The sequence below is a fragment of the Colletotrichum fructicola genome (genome assembly GCF_000319635.2).
Source record: "Colletotrichum fructicola Nara gc5 chromosome Unknown KSG_Nara_v1_contig03, whole genome shotgun sequence".
Taxonomy (NCBI): Eukaryota; Fungi; Ascomycota; class Sordariomycetes; order Glomerellales; family Glomerellaceae; genus Colletotrichum; species Colletotrichum fructicola.
In genome coordinates, this window is record NW_027094053.1 from 2,247,912 (window position 1) to 2,265,826 (window position 17,915).

At 53.6% G+C, this 17,915-nt stretch overlaps 6 protein-coding genes across 6 annotated transcripts; 4 read left to right on the top strand and 2 right to left on the bottom strand.

Annotated features, from left to right (window-relative positions):
- Positions 1 to 49: 49 nt before the first annotated feature.
- On the top strand, positions 50 to 1,253 carry CGGC5_v005392 (uncharacterized protein; the record flags this gene model as incomplete). The annotated part of the gene is made up of 2 exons (XM_032035661.1): positions 50 to 203; positions 304 to 1,253. The coding sequence occupies 2 exons, from the start codon at positions 50 to 52 to the stop codon at positions 1,251 to 1,253; spliced, it is 1,104 nt and encodes a 367-aa protein (XP_031885418.1).
- Positions 1,254 to 2,853: 1,600 nt separating this feature from the next.
- On the top strand, positions 2,854 to 3,374 carry CGGC5_v005393 (uncharacterized protein; the record flags this gene model as incomplete). The annotated part of the gene is made up of 2 exons (XM_032035663.1): positions 2,854 to 3,069; positions 3,318 to 3,374. The coding sequence occupies 2 exons, from the start codon at positions 2,854 to 2,856 to the stop codon at positions 3,372 to 3,374; spliced, it is 273 nt and encodes a 90-aa protein (XP_031885299.1).
- Positions 3,375 to 3,411: 37 nt separating this feature from the next.
- met9 (Methylenetetrahydrofolate reductase 1) lies at positions 3,412 to 5,315 on the top strand (the record flags this gene model as incomplete). The annotated part of the gene is made up of 2 exons (XM_032035664.1): positions 3,412 to 5,110; positions 5,167 to 5,315. The coding sequence occupies 2 exons, from the start codon at positions 3,412 to 3,414 to the stop codon at positions 5,313 to 5,315; spliced, it is 1,848 nt and encodes a 615-aa protein (XP_031885300.1).
- An 877-nt stretch (positions 5,316 to 6,192) lies between these two features.
- On the bottom strand, positions 6,193 to 11,082 carry DCL1 (Dicer-like protein 1; the record flags this gene model as incomplete). Its single annotated transcript, XM_032035665.1, has 5 exons — positions 6,193 to 7,776; positions 7,826 to 9,388; positions 9,441 to 10,394; positions 10,446 to 10,549; positions 10,602 to 11,082. The coding sequence occupies 5 exons, from the start codon at positions 11,080 to 11,082 to the stop codon at positions 6,193 to 6,195; spliced, it is 4,686 nt and encodes a 1,561-aa protein (XP_031885297.1).
- Positions 11,083 to 12,499: 1,417 nt separating this feature from the next.
- CGGC5_v005396 (Uncharacterized protein) lies at positions 12,500 to 13,600 on the top strand (the record flags this gene model as incomplete). Its single annotated transcript, XM_032035666.1, has 1 exon — positions 12,500 to 13,600. One exon carries the CDS (start codon positions 12,500 to 12,502, stop codon positions 13,598 to 13,600), a length of 1,101 nt encoding a protein of 366 aa, XP_031885298.1.
- Positions 13,601 to 13,924: 324 nt separating this feature from the next.
- CGGC5_v005397 (uncharacterized protein) lies at positions 13,925 to 16,771 on the bottom strand (the record flags this gene model as incomplete). The annotated part of the gene is made up of 2 exons (XM_032035667.1): positions 13,925 to 15,562; positions 15,617 to 16,771. The coding sequence occupies 2 exons, from the start codon at positions 16,769 to 16,771 to the stop codon at positions 13,925 to 13,927; spliced, it is 2,793 nt and encodes a 930-aa protein (XP_031885303.1).
- Between the last annotated feature and the right edge of the window lie 1,144 nt (positions 16,772 to 17,915).

Sequence of the window (17,915 nt, forward strand, 5' to 3'; positions counted from 1 at the left end):
CGCATCGCACATAGTACTACATCAAGGGCCAATCGTTGTGAAGAAGACCATGGCAGACACGGCTAGCTCAACCGCGACACACAACAGGCCCAGGACCCGGCAGAGGGTTCACAAGGCCCCTCCGTCCTTGCAGGTACCAGATATTGAAGAGGACGCCTCAGAACGGAAAAGAGTCCTCAACGTATTGGCTCAGAGAAGATACAGTAAGCTCACCGTTCCTCGCTTCTTCTTCTTCTTGGGTGCGCGCGCCTCATGAGCACGTTTGCCCTGCGCGTCTGGGCACGTGTGGCTGATCTGGAACAGGGGAGCGCAAGAGACAAACCCGTCTCGCGAAGCAGAAGCAAGGGAGCGGCTCAGAAGCCCAACTGGTTGAGACAGTTGCTGACCGCCCTGCCGTTCCTCGTCTCCAAGACGTTGCCAGCCCGATTGTTCAGGCTGCAGACGATTTTCTGCCCCTCAGAGGTGGTGCAGGGGACGCTAATGCGGCGGCGTTTGGTCTGGGCGCGGCTGCGGCCTGGGACGGCGATCTGTCGGATGTGACTGACATGCCGGGCAACTTCATGTTTGGCACAATGACTCCGACGATGCTGGATCAGGGGCTGGGAGGCGACGTGGCGGTGACAGCTTCGTTCAGCTCGGCGTCTACCATCGACCCAGCATCTCTCATGAGCAGATCGGCGTCGTCCATGTCTTCGCCTCCCACCTCGCCCGACTTTCCCGACAGCTACCTGCTACCAATGAGTGACCTCAAGGTACTGAAAGGGCTTCTTCGGATCGCGACCAGGCTCGGATCCTACTCGGTAATGTGGGACCCTGCGGCCAACTCGCCGTTCAACCAGGGAGCTGGTACGCCGGCCGAGCTGCTCCCCGAGACGTGGAGACCAACGGCAACGCAAGCTCTTGTGCCCCATCATCCGATCATGGACTTCCTGCCGTGGCCGGGGGTGCGGGACCGCATCATTGACTTGTTCAGTCTACCCGACGCGGCACGGCCACCGGCAGCCCGGGGCCCGCTTGGGCTGGTGAACTTTGCTTACGACCTGGAGGATTCATGTGAGGGAGCGCGTATCTGGGGGGCCGACCCATACGATGCAACGAGTTGGGAAGTCGGCCAGGCACTTTTCCAGAGGTGGTGGTTTGTCTTTGATAGAGCTGTTATAGACCAGAGTAATAAGTGGCGACGGTTGAGAGGCGCCGCGGCTTTGCAGCTGCAGACCGGAAGTGTGGCTGAAGAGGTGTCTGATGGCAGTTGAGCGAATTGTGTGTGATAGACCTACAATAGTTTACCTGTCTCAAACCATGTGATCTTTCAGCGGCTTCGCTAATTAGCTTGTTGGACGGAAAACGCGGTGCTTGCGATACTGCCGCGGCTGACTTCGGAGTGGTTGCCACACTTCTTTTTCACGGAAGCCAGGCAACAACAACTTCACCGCATGAAGTAGAAAAGGCAAGCCGTCCAGTCCAGGACAAGAAGCCGTAGCCGGAGAATGGTTAGCAGCGCGACATGCAGCACGCAGGTAGGCGGGCTAGTGCATGGAGTTGCGGGTTGAGAGGAGCACGGGAGGAGCTCATTGGCCTTGATCGGAAGCGAGCGTGGGAGTGGGTGATCGGTTGAATGCAACTCGAAACTTGTAAAGGCAGAGTGTCTCGGAGTGAGAAACCAAAATTCCCTGTGTCTTTTGGTTGTTTCGAGAAACGACGGGTTAGGTTGGGCTGGCGTGCGCTGAACTGGAGTCCTGGACTTGGGTGCGGGATTTCGGTGCTGAAGCCCTTTTTGCGTGTCGGATTCGGAAGCGCAGAGGGCTCGGGGAAGTCGGCCGTCATGGAACGGAGGTTGGGGTGGCCGATGTATCAAGAGGGCTCCCGATGGCCAACCTTATTGAGAGAAGCATGAAGATAAATTCCATGGTGTCTGTGACAACGTTTTGTTTAACACGTCACGCAAGCGACCGACTGACAGTTGCAGCCGCGGGATTGTCCCACGAGCCAGGGATGAGTTGCCCAACAACCTTTGCGGCGACTTTTATAGTTGGTTTGACAAACGTGGAGGTTGTGCTACTCAGGGCGCCGGTTTCTGTCCGTCTGAGGATTGCGTGCTTCTGGTGTTGTCGATTTTGAAGTGGTCTCTGCGCCGTTCCCCGGACGGTAAGATGTAATGCTTGAATGCGTACAGCAGTTACATACGCTGTAAACAGCCAATTGCAGGAGCCGTTCGCCCCCATCATCCATGAACATGTGTCATTGATAGGAGAAACAGAAACAGAGACGGGGAATGGAGGGCAAGGGAAGAAAAAGAGAAAAGCGGGTATCTGGAGCTGGAGACTTCCAGTTTGTTGGAGAGAAAACACTGACCGGAGGCTGGAGGTGGCCGACGACCGCTCCGTGCACAGCGGCCCTGGTCCCTGTTTCCTGACTCCAAGGTTTCGGGGGGGCAAGTGAACGTGGCGTCATTGGCGGAAGGCTTGGACGGAGGGACCTGCCTCAACTGCCTCAACCGGGTCTGGCGGTGAAGCAGCGTACTGAGGCGGTCACCGCCTGCCCAGAGTTCCTGTTTCCAGCGTTTCTGCCGCACATCCCGCAGGAAGGTACGCGACTAGGGATCCATGATGGAGGGGTAAGATACGTACCGAGGGGAACCTTAGGTGCGCTACGTACTCGCAGCGCTGCAATTAATCGCCAAAGCGGGGCATCGACCCTCCATCTTCGGAGCTCAGCAACGTACCTAAGGTAGGTTGGTTCAAGCAGAGACGCAGCGTTCCTACCTACTTGCTACCTCAGGTACCTCGCGGCACCCTTACCCACGCTTCGCTGTTAGTGGCCGCTGCCGCTCGTAGTGGGGGTGCAAGCGGGAAAATGGTGGGTGGTTGTGCTGTGCCACTGGCTCTGCGCTTCACTCCCAGGCTCCGGGACTCTTTCCCCCAAATTTTCCAACTTCTCTCCATCTCCAAACCCTCTGCCAGACGTCCTGATCCTTTGAGTTGCCTTGGAGTTTTGGACTGTGCCTTCTTGCAGATCCAGGGATCGGTGCCAGGAGAGAAATTCACACGTCTATTCCGAAGAGATTGTCTAGTAAGCATTCACCCCTAGCTTGATTCTGTCTCGCTGCTTCGCCCTCCTGCCATGCATCTCTCAACACGCCTTTTAACCCCTCGAACATTCCGTCCCTGCAGCCAGTCTCTCCACCCCGCCTCCCATGTTCTCCCTTCCCATCTGGTCTTCACACCACGTCTAAATAGCCTCAATTTCATCCTACACCTTGTCGGTCGTCTGCGCGTGTTGCGTGCTATTCAATTGGATCTAACGTCTTCTCTTCGCAGCACCCCACGGACCTAGAGAGCCCTTTGGCGGCCGTCATTTTCCTCTTCTGCTTCTGATCCACCCTTCACACATCACTTCAGTACCACAGTCAACATGCACATCAAGGCTATGCTCGACGAGACCCGGAGGACGGGTGAGCCCTCCTTCTCATTCGAGTACTTCCCCCCGAAGACCGCCCAGGGTGTTCAGAACTTGTACGATCGTATGGAGCGCATGTACCACTTTGGCCCCAAGTTCATCGACATCACATGGGGTGCCGGCGGCCGCATCGCTGAGCTGACCTGCGAGATGGTCCTTCAGGCCCAATCTATCTACGGCCTCGAGACTTGCATGCACCTGACATGTACGGACATGGGCCTGGAGAAGGTCAATGACGCTCTGCGCAAGGCTTACAAGGCTGGCTGCACCAACATCCTGGCCCTCCGTGGCGATCCCCCAAGAGAACATGAGAAGTGGGAGGCTACCGACGACGGTTTCCGCTACGCAAAGGATCTCGTGAAGCACATCCGGGCCACCTACCATGATCATTTCGACATCGGCGTTGCTGGCTACCCTGAGGGCTGCGACGACAACAAAGACGAGGAGCTGCTGCTGGACCACTTGAAGGAGAAGGTCGACATGGGCGCCAGCTTTATTGTCACCCAGATGTTCTACGACGCCGACAACTTCATCCGATGGGTTGGAAAGGTGCGCGAACGCGGCATCACCATTCCCATCATCCCTGGCATCATGCCGATTGCCACCTACGCCAGTTTCCTTCGCCGCGCCAAGCACATGAACTGCCGGGTTCCTGACGACTGGATGGCGGCTTTGGAGCCTGTCAAGAACGACGATGTGGCTGTACGTGAGATTGGTAAAGGCCTCGTGGCAGACATGTGCCGGAAGATTATTGCCGCGGGTATTCATCACTTGCACTTTTACACCATGAACCTTGCACAGGCCACGAGAATGGTGCTTGAAGAGCTTGACTACATGCCCTCTTCTGAACGCCCTCTGAAGCACGCTCTCCCCTGGAAGCAGTCGCTAGGTCTCGGCCGTAGGGAGGAGGACGTGCGGCCCATTTTCTGGAAGGGCCGCAATAAGTCCTATGTGCTGCGCACGCAGGACTGGGACGAGTTCCCCAACGGTCGCTGGGGTGACTCTCGCTCGCCTGCCTTCGGTGAGCTGGATGCCTATGGCATCGGACTGACAGGTACCAATGAGCAGAACCGCAAGAAGTGGGGCGAGCCCAAGTCAATCAAGGACGTTGCCAACATCTTCGTCCGCTACCTCGAAACCGAAATTGACAATCTCCCTTGGAGTGAGGCTCCTCTGACCAGCGAAGCCGACGGTATTAGGGAGGAGCTCATTGGCCTCAATAAGCGTGGCTTACTCACAATCAACTCGCAGCCTGCAGTCGACGGCGTGAAGTCATCTCACCCGGTTCACGGCTGGGGTCCGCCGAACGGTTACGTCTACCAAAAGGCTTACCTTGAACTCCTGGTTCACCCCGACTTGTTCCCGGAGATCGTCACTCGCATTGAGAAGAACCCCGACATGACGTATTACGCCACTACCAAGAACGGTGCTCTCACATACAACGCGTCTAGCGACAGCCCCAACGCTGTCACCTGGGGTGTGTTCCCAGGCAAGGAGATTGTGCAACCAACCATCGTCGAGGGCATCAGCTTCATGGCATGGAAGGACGAGGCCTTCCGTCTTGGCACCGACTGGGCTCGCTGCTTTGAGGCCGGAACTCCCAGCAGAGTACTGATCGATCGTATCATGAACGAATGGTACCTGATCAACATCGGTTAGTTTGAATGACTTTGGAAACATGTGTTAGATTAAGCTGACTTTGCTCTCCAGTCAACAACGACTTCCACCAGAAGACTGCCCTTTTCGACTTGCTGGATGGTCTTTCCGTCCAGGAATACACCGATATCCCTTCTGAACCCAAGGCGAATGGGGAGACGGAACTGCAAAACGGCACCACAGGTGCTGCTGTCACCGCTTAGGTGACCTTTGATTCTTGTTCAATTTACTCAACCCCCTTAACAAAATTATTAAGTATGCATCATGAACGGCGTTTTCAACAGGTCAAGGATGGAAAAAAGGGGGCTCAACTTGTGTTTTTTCAACAAAAAGACACTCATACCGAATTCGTCAGGCGATGAGTTCAAACCTCACATCACAGCGCAAAAGCCTCGGAGAAGGGAGAGCGGAACGGAATTGGAAGGAGCATGCATACAATCTCAACGATACCCCCAACGGACTATGAAGGTTTTTTTTCCCCCAACGAAAAAAAGAAGTCTTGGAAGCTACGACAAGAGCTAGGAGTTTCAACACGGGTCTGTTTTATATACAAAGATGAAATTTTTTTTCTACTTGGTTTCTTTCACGTTTAATAGCACCTCGCATGCTATGAAATGCGAAGAGACGACGGCGAGAGGGCGGAGGAGGATTGAGAGAAGGGAGTTGGAGTGACAGGGATGGATAGGGCAGGAAGGAGGGCGGGGATGACTGGCTGGCTAGAACGTGGCCTGTCCATTTAGTATTCTTGCAACAAAGCCGAATCAACTTGGGCTTGACTGTTTGCCCCCACACTCACTGCTATCTTGACGACTGCTTGATATGAATAATCGAGACTGTTCCAAAACTGATGGGTGGACACAAGTCAGATTTGATCCACCTGGCAAGGCCCAGAATCTCGCGTGCTTTAAAGTCAAAAATTGAGATTGCAAGTCTGCCGCTGTCTTTCCGTATCTACTTGTTCGTGCCTACCTCGATGAGACCGTCTCACCACGCACGAACCTCGAGAGCAAACTTGGACTCAGCCATTCCCCTTTCCTAGAAATTCCCTGCCAAATACGTCCCCCCCTCCATCCCTGCACTTTATACTGCAGTGCCATGATTGATCGCCCCGGTCTCCTCGCCTTCAGTTCCCTTGCAGTCGCATGCAAACTTCTTCTTGTACTCATCAACAGACAGGCCATCCAACTCAGCAAGCGCCCGCTCTGCACCTCGAACCTTTGCGTATCGTCCGCTCTCCGCCGTAGTGTGGTATCGAACCTCTCCATGGATAATGATCCCACAGAGCACATTGGTGCCGGTAAGAACGCGAGCCCCTTCTCCTGCCGGGGGTGCAACCTCGGTCGTCATGATTCGGTACTCTGTGCACTTGAACTCCTTCTCCATCAAGTGGCTGAGTCTCGTAACGGGATGCTTCTTGGCGAATGAGTCGTAGAGCGACATGTCAGTGAAGAACGGTCGGATGTGTTTGTCAAAGAACTTGCGGACCTCGTTGTAGTCGTAGCCCGAGTCGACAAAGACGGCACCAACGTAAGCCTCCAGCACGTCGGAAAGGTACTTGGGCGAGTGCTTGACGTTGATCCAATAGTCTTGAGAAAACATCCCCGACTCGGCCCCAGATTCCGCCTCTGCCATTGCCAGGTTGAGCGAGGACACGTACTCTTCCTTTTGGCTCAGCATCGCGGATGTACCCACCAAGATATGCTTGTGAAGGCCAAGCTTCACAGACAGACTGGCGAGGAATTGATTGCTGACCATGGCCATCTTGTGCTCTGTGAGCCACTGCGGGTCTGCGTTGGGGAATTTGTTGAAGAGAAAATCGACGCAGACCATGTCAAGAAGCGCGTCACCCAAGAACTCCAAACGCTGGTAGTCTGGCAAGCTCTCGTATGCTCTGGGATACGAAGGATGATGGAAAGCACTCCGGAGTAGAGCAGGAGATTTGAACTTATATCCCATCGACTCCTCGACTTGCTGGGCCATGTCGCGCTGGATTGGGGTTGGCTTTCGGAACTGCCATTCAGGATGCCGATACCCAGCGACGTAATCACCCCAGGAGGTCATCCGATGGGTCTTCTCCTTGACCATGGCGGTCACAGCACGAATGGCCATGTCGTAGTTGTCAGAGTCTGCGTATGAAAGGTACGCGGCGCCGATGAGAGCCTCGCAGACATCAGCGATAGACTTGTCCGCCAGGGCATGCTTGTTCGCAGGCTGACCCTGTTTGCCCCTCATCAATTTCAATCCCTGGGGGTACCAGCTGCGGCGGTCGAAGCTCTGAGACCGCACGTATTCTTGAAGGCCCCTATCAACTGCCTTGTTGAAAAGATTCTGATTACAGATGAGGAGCATGCGCTGGACGTGGTATTGGAACTCGTCATCGTCAGGCTTGGATGTGAAGATGGCGATCGTCGTGGCCATCTTCAAGAAACAGTCACCAAGAAACTCCAACCGTTCGTAGTTCTTGCCCATGCCGCTCTGAAAGTTTATCTTTTCCTGGTCATGCTCGTCGTTGTTGTCGGAATCTTTCGTCATGGCTTCGAGTGCCAGGTCCGGGCGAATGGTGAGATTCAAGTGCTTGCAGGCATCGAGAGCGATCATGACAGAGTCCATGCGATGGATAATGGCCGGGAAAGCAAATGCCAGAACTACTGTCTCAATTGGAAGCTGCGAGTGTTAGTCAAATCCCTACATCTTATGATAGTAGAGCACTTACAGTTGACACTCTCAGAGGCTGCAAAATGACATAGCATATTCTGGATTCCTCGGTCGTGGTCTCGATGAAATCGTCAAGGAGATTTCGTCTCAGAGAGACAACTTCGGCTTCGATGACGGGCTGGTCTTGACGCCACGTGAACTTCTTGCGGCTTTTCGCCCAGAGACTGACGCTGTATTCGGTAATGTTCTTCTCGACGTTGGCGTCTCGCCATGATCTGTGGCCAGGGTCGGGGACTCCGTCGGGAACCATGTCCAAGGGCTTCATATCTTTTCGAACACCACGCAAGTATAACTTGCGAGATCCTGCATAGGGATCGGTGACGAGCTTGTCTCTGAAGAAATCATCTGGTGTGGTTGCGTCCCAGTCCAAAAATTCCTTGCCTTGCGTGGAGCGAAGATGCTCCCAGTCAATCAACGAAGCTGGATCGTCGACTTCAGAAAGCTTTGCCGAGTGATAGAATGTGGCAGGGGCAAGAAAGTACGGCACGTCAGTAATTGGGGCCTCGAACTGCTTGCTGAAGACGTCTTTGAAAATGCGTAAGGTAAACTCTTTCAGGGCTTCGGAGTCTTCTGCAGACACCCGGATAGGAGTGGGCAAGGAAACGGGATAGACATCTGACTGTTGGTCATTCCCAAAGAAGAGCGGGATGGGAGGGAGGTCAGGAAGCATCTCTCTCGTGACAAGAATCAAGGGTCTTGAGTCCCGGCCAACGGATTCGGGATTGCCCATCCTCAGCACCGTGACGTAGACCACGTCGACCGGGCCCAATCTTGACCAAATATCTGGCTTCGAGCGCATCCTGTACTCTGCCTTCTTGTTCGAACTGACCGCAAGTCGGGCGTTGCGCATGACGGGAAGCTTCTTGACGAACACCGGACGCAGACGGTCATCGATGTACTTCTTCTTGATCAGTTCCTTGCACATCTCAAATGCTGCCGAGCAGCGCGCGTCTTGTTTCGTCGAATGAGGATTTCCGGCCATTGTTTGAATCGGGGACCTTGGCGGCAGTTGAACTTCCGCAAGAAACTTTTGGCCTTCATTTACAACCACGTACTCTGGCGCAAGCACCTCGTCATTAGATTGACGTAATGAAGAGGTGAAGTTGGAGAGCACCTCTAGGCTGGACATCCACGTCAATGTTGCACCGGTGGACGCAATGACATATGTCTTCTTTTGTGCTTCACCGTGAAGAAACAAGGCTGTCATGTCGACTCCGGAGATCTTCTTGTCTTCTGGCAGAGCTGTGCAGAATCTGCGCATCGTGACCTGGTCGCACTGGGCTTGAGCCACTGTTCGGGTATGTCTTCCGTTACCACCTTCGATGAAGGTGAGGTACTCTGATTCCGCTCTACGTGCGCGGCCTTTCGACTGAATGTACTGGATCGCAGACCTGTACAGATCAAAGCGAATGACGATACTGCAGTCCGGAATATCTATTCCTTCTTCTGCAACCTGCGTCGCAAACAGGCAGTTGACTTTGCCGTGCCTGAACTTGGAAATGGTTAGGACTTGTTCTTTGAACGACATGTTGGCTGCTCCAGAATCGGGCCGACTTCCAATCTGCCAGGAAAAGTCAGCTTCAAAAATAAATAGATAGCACAGAAGGACTTACCAGAAACTCGGCGTTGAGGAACGGAAGTTTCGTGGCCTCTTGGCGGAACAAGTCGGTCAAAAGCAGGGCTGTCAGGCGCATGTCAACGAACACAATGCACTTGTGATCGGTGGGCTTGGAGAAACGCGCTTGAAGTTCCTCCCACAGACGAAGCACCTTGGTTGAAAGATGATCAAGTGTCGGCAAGACTTCACTGAAATCGTGATCCTTGACAATCTCTCGAAGTTTCTGCACGGCTGCCGCCTCCTTGCCAGTCATGTCGAGGCCGTAGTAGGTCATGTCAGTTCTATTCGTCAACCGCAAAATCGTCGTGTCAGTAAGGAAAAGCTTCCAGAGTCGATCGGACAGCCATGGTCCAAGGAACGATGTTGCTTGGCGCGCAAAGAAGAGTTCCTTGCCGAAGTGGCAGTTGTGGCGGACAAGTCCAGCTACCTTGCGGTACAACTCTGTCTCAAATGGCATAGGTAGCATGCCGTAAAAGACATCTTTTTCCATGATGTTGCGCGCGTGGGCTTTCAACGAGGTTGAATCCTCCGGTATGGTGGCGATCTCGCTATGTAGAAGACCCTCGAGGCGTGCAGCGGCGATCTTGACATCGGTTTGAGCATCCACGGGCGAAGCGGTCATGCCGAATATTTTTGGCCTCTTTTCCATGTCAGGCTCTTTGATGTAGTAGTCCTTGATGATACGTGCGTACGGATGGTCTTTCTTCGTATGATGAGCTTCGTCGAAGATGAGGAGGTTGATCTGATCCATGCGAATGTACGAGTGCGCCAGACACTTTTGCAAGATGGCCGCCGTGCAGACCACAACCTTGTTCTCTTCAAATTGCTGCGCCCAAAATTCGTGAGACCACATCGAGTCGAGCATGTCTCCGCAAAATCTGGCCACGCTATGTCCCAGATTGCATTCGAGGACAGCATGTTGCTGGAACACAAGCGACACTTTGTCGACCTTGTTGAGAGTTAGTTGAGCCCTAATGAGCAATGAACATGCATCACTTACCAGAAAGAAGGCAATGCGCCTGGGCTTGCCTGCTGCACGGTCCTCAACTTCGTTCTGGAGAACGTGTTGCAGTAGCAAAGCAGCTATAAGCGTCTTTCCAGATCCTAGATACTGGTTAACACAACTAACAGATAGTGGCCGTGGCTTGAACCATACCGGTGTCTAAGACTGCGATGATGTTCCTCATCTTCGCCCTTTCAAACAGCTCAATCTGATACTCACGAGGAGCACCAATGATCTGCTTGGTGTCCTTCATAATAAGTCCAGCCGCGGAGAACTCGTCCAAAACCTTCTCACGGCTGTCGTCCAAGTGGACATTTCTTGTGAAATTCTGCAGAGTTGCGAGGTCTGTTCTTGCCTTCTGGGAGATTGTCCGAGACTGAGCGGGGTTTTGGTGCCACTCGCGGTACACATCTTCCTCCTCATCACTGTTCTCATTGTGATTTTCGTTATCTTCACCCGTGTCTCCGAAGACCTCTGATTTAGCGTCATGAAGAACTGCGGATGACGGTTGGCTTTGAGAATCAACATTTGTTGACTCTGTGTTCTGAGTTCCAAGAACTGATGTAGGTGCTGGTCCGGGGGTTTCTGCAAGGCAGTCGGTCAGGACAACCGGAGCTTCCTTCTTGACGAGCATGTTGGTGTCTCGGAGTAGGGTCTCTGATTTTGTCGATTGTGGTGAAACAGAATGTCCGGAGATATGTCGTCCTGGACGATACGCGAGATGGTGAGTGGGAAGGCTCAAGAGGTTTGGGGTTGAAGAAGTGATGCGTGCTCACCTAGGTTGCGTCGGTATAGGAAGGCACAGGCGCCTACGTGATGGGAAGGTGGTACTCTTGCTGATTCAAGAATACAGCGTGCTGAAAGTCGAAGGTGGTAGAGGGCACAACTTGTGGGAACTGCTAAAGTCAAGAAAGCCCCAAAGGAGGGTGGATGTGGCTTCACCCAGACACGGTAACCTATGCCTCAGAGTCTCTGAAGAACTTGTATAGCCTCAGGTCACTGAGGTGGTTTGTGGAAGGGTGAAAGGTAGAAGGCTGTGGAAGAGGAGGAGGTGAGAAGGAGACCTGGAAGAAAGGCAGCAGCTTAAATAGACCAAAGGGTCCCGAGCTGGTGAAGTCGTCGAGAAGGAGCATTCAGCACTTAAGAGGAAGGCAGGTATGGGTTGAAGAGGGGATAAAAAGGATTCACGAGTTGAGGCAGGAGTTTCAAGAAGAGAAGGCAGGAAGTACCCTGCCATACAATGTGAGGATACTTTTCTGGATTACGGGAAGCAGCATATGAGCAAACAGGACAAAACTAGTTAGAACAAAACGAGCCTATTGTGGTCCAATGGCTTCAAGGAATACATAAAATCTTAGGTTACCTCTGCCCACCGGGTGATTCTATCAACATCCTGCTTGTGATGAGCCAGTGTCCATTGATCGTGATCAAGTTGCAAGTTGAAGCACCCCTGCAAGACGTCCAACGAATAAGGGAAAGGGGTCTTGAGCTTGCGCCATTCTGGCGAATATTGTAGTGACATGAAGGAGGAAAGGAGTGGAAGAACATGCGAAAGCTTGAGCATGTAGCAATATGCCTGATTCTTCTAATAAACATCAACTGATACATACATACCTACCTACACTGACGGGTGGCACGTCTGCTAAGTTCAAGTCGTCCATCCCAATTCCATGCAGGGCCAAAATGTAGGTAGTTACATCCGGACCCCTGCACTTACCCCACCACCTTCCCCTGTATGGAAATTAGATAAGATAAGAAGCTAGACCCTGGAGCGGGGCACCCAACAGAGTGCCGTCGCCATCAGAGAAACGTCTGGTCGCCATTATTCTCGTGATACACCTGCCCAAGCAATCAAGATCCTGTTGTCGAGTACTAGCCAGCTTAGTTCAAACCGTCACACGCCACCATAAGACTCGATCGCCACTTGGAGCTTACACGGGATCAGCGCCTCCCGAGACCCGAGGGATATTTAACTCGTGCGCCTTCGTGTTTCCCCCCCCAACCGCCGCTCGAACGCACCCTGACGACCTCGCCATCGTTAGATCGCAAGAATGTCCGACGACGATCAACCCCAGACCTTAAAATCAGTCTTCGCATCCGCAGAGAAGAAGCGGCACACCCTCGAGAACTCTTACGAGGCTTCTTCTCCCACCTACCACGATGACTTGCGCACCGCAATCGCCGAGTACGAGGCCTGCCTCGAGATCGTCTCTCGCGCCGCCCTCTTCTCCCCCAACGAGTTCCTTGAGGATCTTCCGACCTCATCTCTGCCATACCTGATGATCACATCTCATCTCGCCGACCTGCATCAGAAGGCTCCCTCCCGCCGCCCCATCGAGCGCCGGGTCAATCTCGAGCGCGCCCGCGAGTCCTACGAGACCTTCCTCGGACTCCTCGACTCCTACGACCTCCTCAGCGAGTACAACAAGAAGCTGTACTCACGGTACACGGACGACTCCGTCGCATTTTCCACCCTGGGAGGCGTCGACCCCGCGAAGCGCCGCGACACCAAGATTGCCAACTTCAAAGCCGAGCGGGCGCTGAAGCAGCGGCTCGAGACGCTGCGTCGCGACCCCCGGTACCAGGACGATGAGGGCGACGACGAGATTGTGCGGGACCTGCACCTCGCGCACGCCGCGTATGCTACGCACATGGCGTTTCAGGGCCTGGAGGGCATCAACCGCGAGCTGGAGGTTTTGGCGCAGGCCACGGTACCGCTGATGCCGTCTCCGACTTCTGTCGAGGAGGACAACCGCCGCCGCGCCGAGAGTCGCACTGCCGAAGGCTTCACAGACCGACTGGAAGCGCCACGCCGGCTGCACAGCATGTTCGGTCAGCCAGGCGGCCCTTTGCTGACGAAGGAGGGCAAGCCACTGCAGCCATTCACCCTCGTGGGCAATAGGCAGGAGATGGCCGCCAACGTGTTCCGGCCCGGTCACAACCTGCCGACGATGAGCATCGACGAGTACCTGGAGGTAGAGCGGGAGAGAGGTGGTATCATCGAGGGCGGGGGTGACGCGAGCTGGCACCGGCCAGAGCCGGATGAGGACGACTTTGACAAGGCGGACGAAGAGACGATGAAGGCGAGAGCCTGGGATGAATTCGTCGAGGCGAACCCCAAGGGCTCAGGAAACACGCTGAATCGGGGCTGAGCGCCAGCGAATCTGGGTCGGTGATTGGAGTACATATAGGAAGGATGGGAGTTTGCGCATAGATCAAAAGGGAAAATACCACGATTCAACGCCACCAGCTCACTGATGAGCCATCAATTCAAAAATAAAAGACGTCCGCATTGACATAAAGTAGCCCGTAATGCCTATTTGCCTGTTTGTCATTGACTTTCGTCCTGTTTCCTGAGCCTCAAACTTTTCTCGTGTTTACAAGCGTATTTATCTCGATGATGGCACACCCAGAATAGTTATTGCCCTCCTTGACGCCAAAAAGTCCGTAACAAAACCTTATTCCCGATTACTCCCCTAAACCATGATTAAATCATCGTCTCCCTCATCCGCAGAGCAGACAGATAGTGTAGCGATGACCGACGGCGTAGAAACAGTCTCTGTGCCGTCATTGTGCAAAGCGGACAGGTCGCGACTCTCCGTCGCGGACCCTGCAGCGACGATGTACTCAGGGGTTACCTCCCTAGACCGACTCTCTTCCGGCCCAATCTCGGTCATGACTTCATCCAAGTCATCGACATCTTCGTCTTCAAAGTTCAACGTGTCGGCATCCGACTGCTCAGAAGTCTCGTCGAGCACGACTGCACCCACTGCGTTGGCGATAGATTGTCCATCTGTAGGAATGGCGTACTTTGCGTCGGTAAAATCGTACCCGCCATCAGTGAAAGACTCTGAGCGCATTGAGACATCGTCGGCTATGACCTTGCCTCGATTGAAGACCGTGGATATGCCGTCCTGGACATCCACACTACCGGGTCCTACGCTACTGCCCCCTTCCAAACGCAGCTCTCTCAAGACGCTGCTCACAGAACCAGCCGTGCTCGACGCATCTGATGCAATCGAGATTCCAGTGTGGTAAGCCGGTCCAGGCCCTGCCGGCCCATATTCGGCTGGGGGAAGAGATGGCTCAAACACACCGCCCGTGCCGTCGTCGTTTCCACCGGCCCAAAGAGGGAGGAACTTGTACTCATTGTTCGTCAGGGTCAGTAGAAGATGACCGGTCATATTCATGGGGATTTCAAATCCGATGCGAACTGAATCCTGACTGAATGGGTGGAGGAGCGACTTGAGATTTTCTTGGAAAGACTCCGGATCGAAGGCGTGTTGCGAAACCATCAACGCTCCCCCCGGCCCAAGATTCAAGACTGCCCTCCAAGCCGGATCGCGTCTGAAGGAAGGATGATTGGTGAGTACATTTTGCGTGGCGATCCACAATTCGGTGGCCAAATGATAGAAGTTCAGGTTCTTCGTTCCGACCGTGAATAAGTTGAAAGTCCACGTCAAATTTCCCCACTTGTCCCTAATATTGTCGTATATGAAAGGACATAGTGCCTTTTGGACGTCGTTGAAGTAGTTATACGTCAATTCAAAACGATTGAAGTGCTGGATATCGACGTAAGTCGCGCGATGATCGTCAATTCTGTTCAGCCGGTCGGCGTCCAGCAGTTTGCCGATTACTTCGATGACCACCTGGGTTTTCCAAACCTTCTTCAAGGCTTCGGCCAATTTAATGGCCTTCTCCTTGGCTGCTAGACAGGTCTGATCGTCTGGAAGGCTCGAGAACATGACGATGAGCTCGTTCAGGCGAATCCACTCCGGTATTTGCAGGTCATCGAAGATGGTGTCGCTCATCAATTGCTTTACAGGCCGCGAGACACGCTCAACCATGGCTCGAGCAGCATGCTGAATGAGGTTATTGAGATCGTCGCCGGGATCGTGACGTCTGCGGCCAAACACTGTGTAAGTGGCGGCCTTGGGCACTCCATTGGGAGCAGCAGCTTCTTCGATGGCCAACTCATTGACCAGGATTCGGAATGCAGAACGGGTGACATCCTCTGACTGTAAGGCTACACCAATCTGTAAGCTTTCTTCAGGAAGAACTTCAATGAACATGGTATTGTTAGCGCTCATGAGCCATTGAAGAACCTGGTCACGCTACGCTTTTTGTTAGCAGAGTCTCCCAGGGGCGATGTTTAGGAATGGACTTACGACGACATGCGTGCAATCCAGAATCTTCGCGACAGCCACCAAAGTCCAAACTCGAGGGGCAGAGTCAACAAGGACTCGCTTGTCGGAAATCATGTACATCAGGCGGAGAATGTTCACGCGGTGGCGGACAGCACAGTAGTCAGGAATCCGACGCCATGACGGAACCGGCTCAGGTGTTAGATCCTTCTTGGACTTCTTCTCCAGCAACCTAGCAGCGGCTCCTTTGGTGGATGTGTATGCCCTCTGCGAGGACTTTGCAGTCTGTGGACCAGTCTCTCGTAGGCTCTGTGCGATTGCTGTCTCGATCGCGCGTTCCATTGCAACATCTGTCTTCTCTGTGATCTGACGTGAGACCATGCCGTTGGGCGTGGAACCTGGCTTTGCCGTTGCAGTGGCCTTATCACTGTCTTCCGGCTGAGGATCCTTCCAGCAACCACATATGTCATCGTGTCCAGAAACAACGTAATCGTCAGTGCCGTACTTGTCGTACGCCATCCACCAGTTTATGATGCCGGGTGTCAGGGAGACTTCGGTCATCTGGAATACGAGATCGTCACCCTCAGATGGTGGGGTCAGATCAAGGACGAACTTGATACCGTCGGGGAGCTTATTGACCAGCTTTCGCCGACGCATAATGCGGTATTGGTACGTGGGACTCAGCATTTCAGCAAACTTGGATGATCCGGTTGCCTTGAGCTTCTCAGAGTGCATGCGAAACTCCACCGAGTTCCAGGCATAGACGAAGCAGTCGACATTATCGGCAGGCTTCGTAGGGGCCGGGAAGTCAACAAAGACTAGGGTGTCTCCGTCTGAAAGTTCGTTTCGAATATCATGAATAAGGAACTGAGAATAGCGGCGGCGCTCGACATGCGTCATGTCGGCCTTCAGAGTGAAAGCGGGTTGGGAAGTCGGCGCGTAAACATCTTCCTGTGATCCGGACCCGTTATCGAGGTCGTCCTGGAGGTTGTCGTGCGTAGTGTCGGCGTCCTCGACGGTATCTTTCGTATCGAAGGAATCATAGATATTGACCTCGTCGGTGTTGTTTGCGATGCCATGGTTATCATTATCGTGGTCGGGAGCGTATTGATCCCAAGAAGAAGGGAGATCGTCACCCGACGGTGGCTCCATAGGAATGCCTCTATCCCAGTCGTCCATTTTGAAGACGACGTCGAAGGCGACAGGAGGGATGCTCGTGAATGTGCGAGGTAGTTGGACAGCGGGCGCCTGGTAAAGTATGCCGATGTGAGCAAGCGCGGAGGATGCAGCAGGTCTGTTGCAGAGGCCCGAAACGGATGGTGATGCGCAATCGATGAAGTAGAATATCCGAGAGAGGAAGAAGGAAAAGAGGTTCAATTACTTGAGGCGTCTTGGGTGTCGTAAATGAGGCGCACCGGGTGGTAGAGAGGTTGCGCAGCCTTGTCCAGGCAGCAAGGCCTCGAGGAGTCAGATGTTGATGCAGGTGAGTCTACCTAAGGCTCCTGTACCCGGGGCGTGCGGCGGGAGTCTTTCAATGGGGTCGCAAAGGTTGAGATCAAACGCGAAGGAGCTACTTGGGTAGATTTCCGAAAGGAGCTTGTTAGCTTCCAACGGCCAAGTCACCAACAATGAGAAAGTACGATGATAATGCAGCCAGATGGTGAAGGGGAGATGCGGCGGAGGGGTTGTAGAAGTGAGGTGAAGCATGCCTCACAAGTCAACCGACTTGGAGAAGGTACTTTTTTTTTTCTTGTTTTTTTTTCCGGGTCGTGGCTGTTCGGGCAGGAGGTGAACACAAAAAGGGCATAAGCAGATGGAAAGGAAAGGCAGGCTAGGCAACCCGTGACCCTGCCTGGAGCTCGGTACTCGACATGGAGTTCAAGTAGAGGTGGATGGTGCTTTGGACCCTCCTCCTCTACTTCAGTGTCAGCGTGAGACTCAACGTTGATTCGGTGTGGTTCGTTCTCCCAAGAAGAGCGGCGGCCACGTTTAGGCCGACACGTTGGTGGCCGAGAGTTACACTCTTCTTGTTTGGGAAGAAGATGAGAAGAGCAACGTACTACGCAGTAGTATCCAGAGGAATCTTAAGAAAGTCTCGTGCGGGCCCTCTTGATCAATGACAGTTTCAGCCAATGTACAATTTTGCTACACTTTTGGAGTCGTGAAGTGATCGTACCAAAGTCCCATGTCAAGTACCTGGGTCTCTTACCCACCTTTGGAGAGACATTCAGCACGTAGGATCGCGCCCTCATTTGTTCGTTGTTGACGTTAGGAACCATGGAATGAATGTCACTGCTGCCAGCATGTCCCTGCCTGCCTGCCA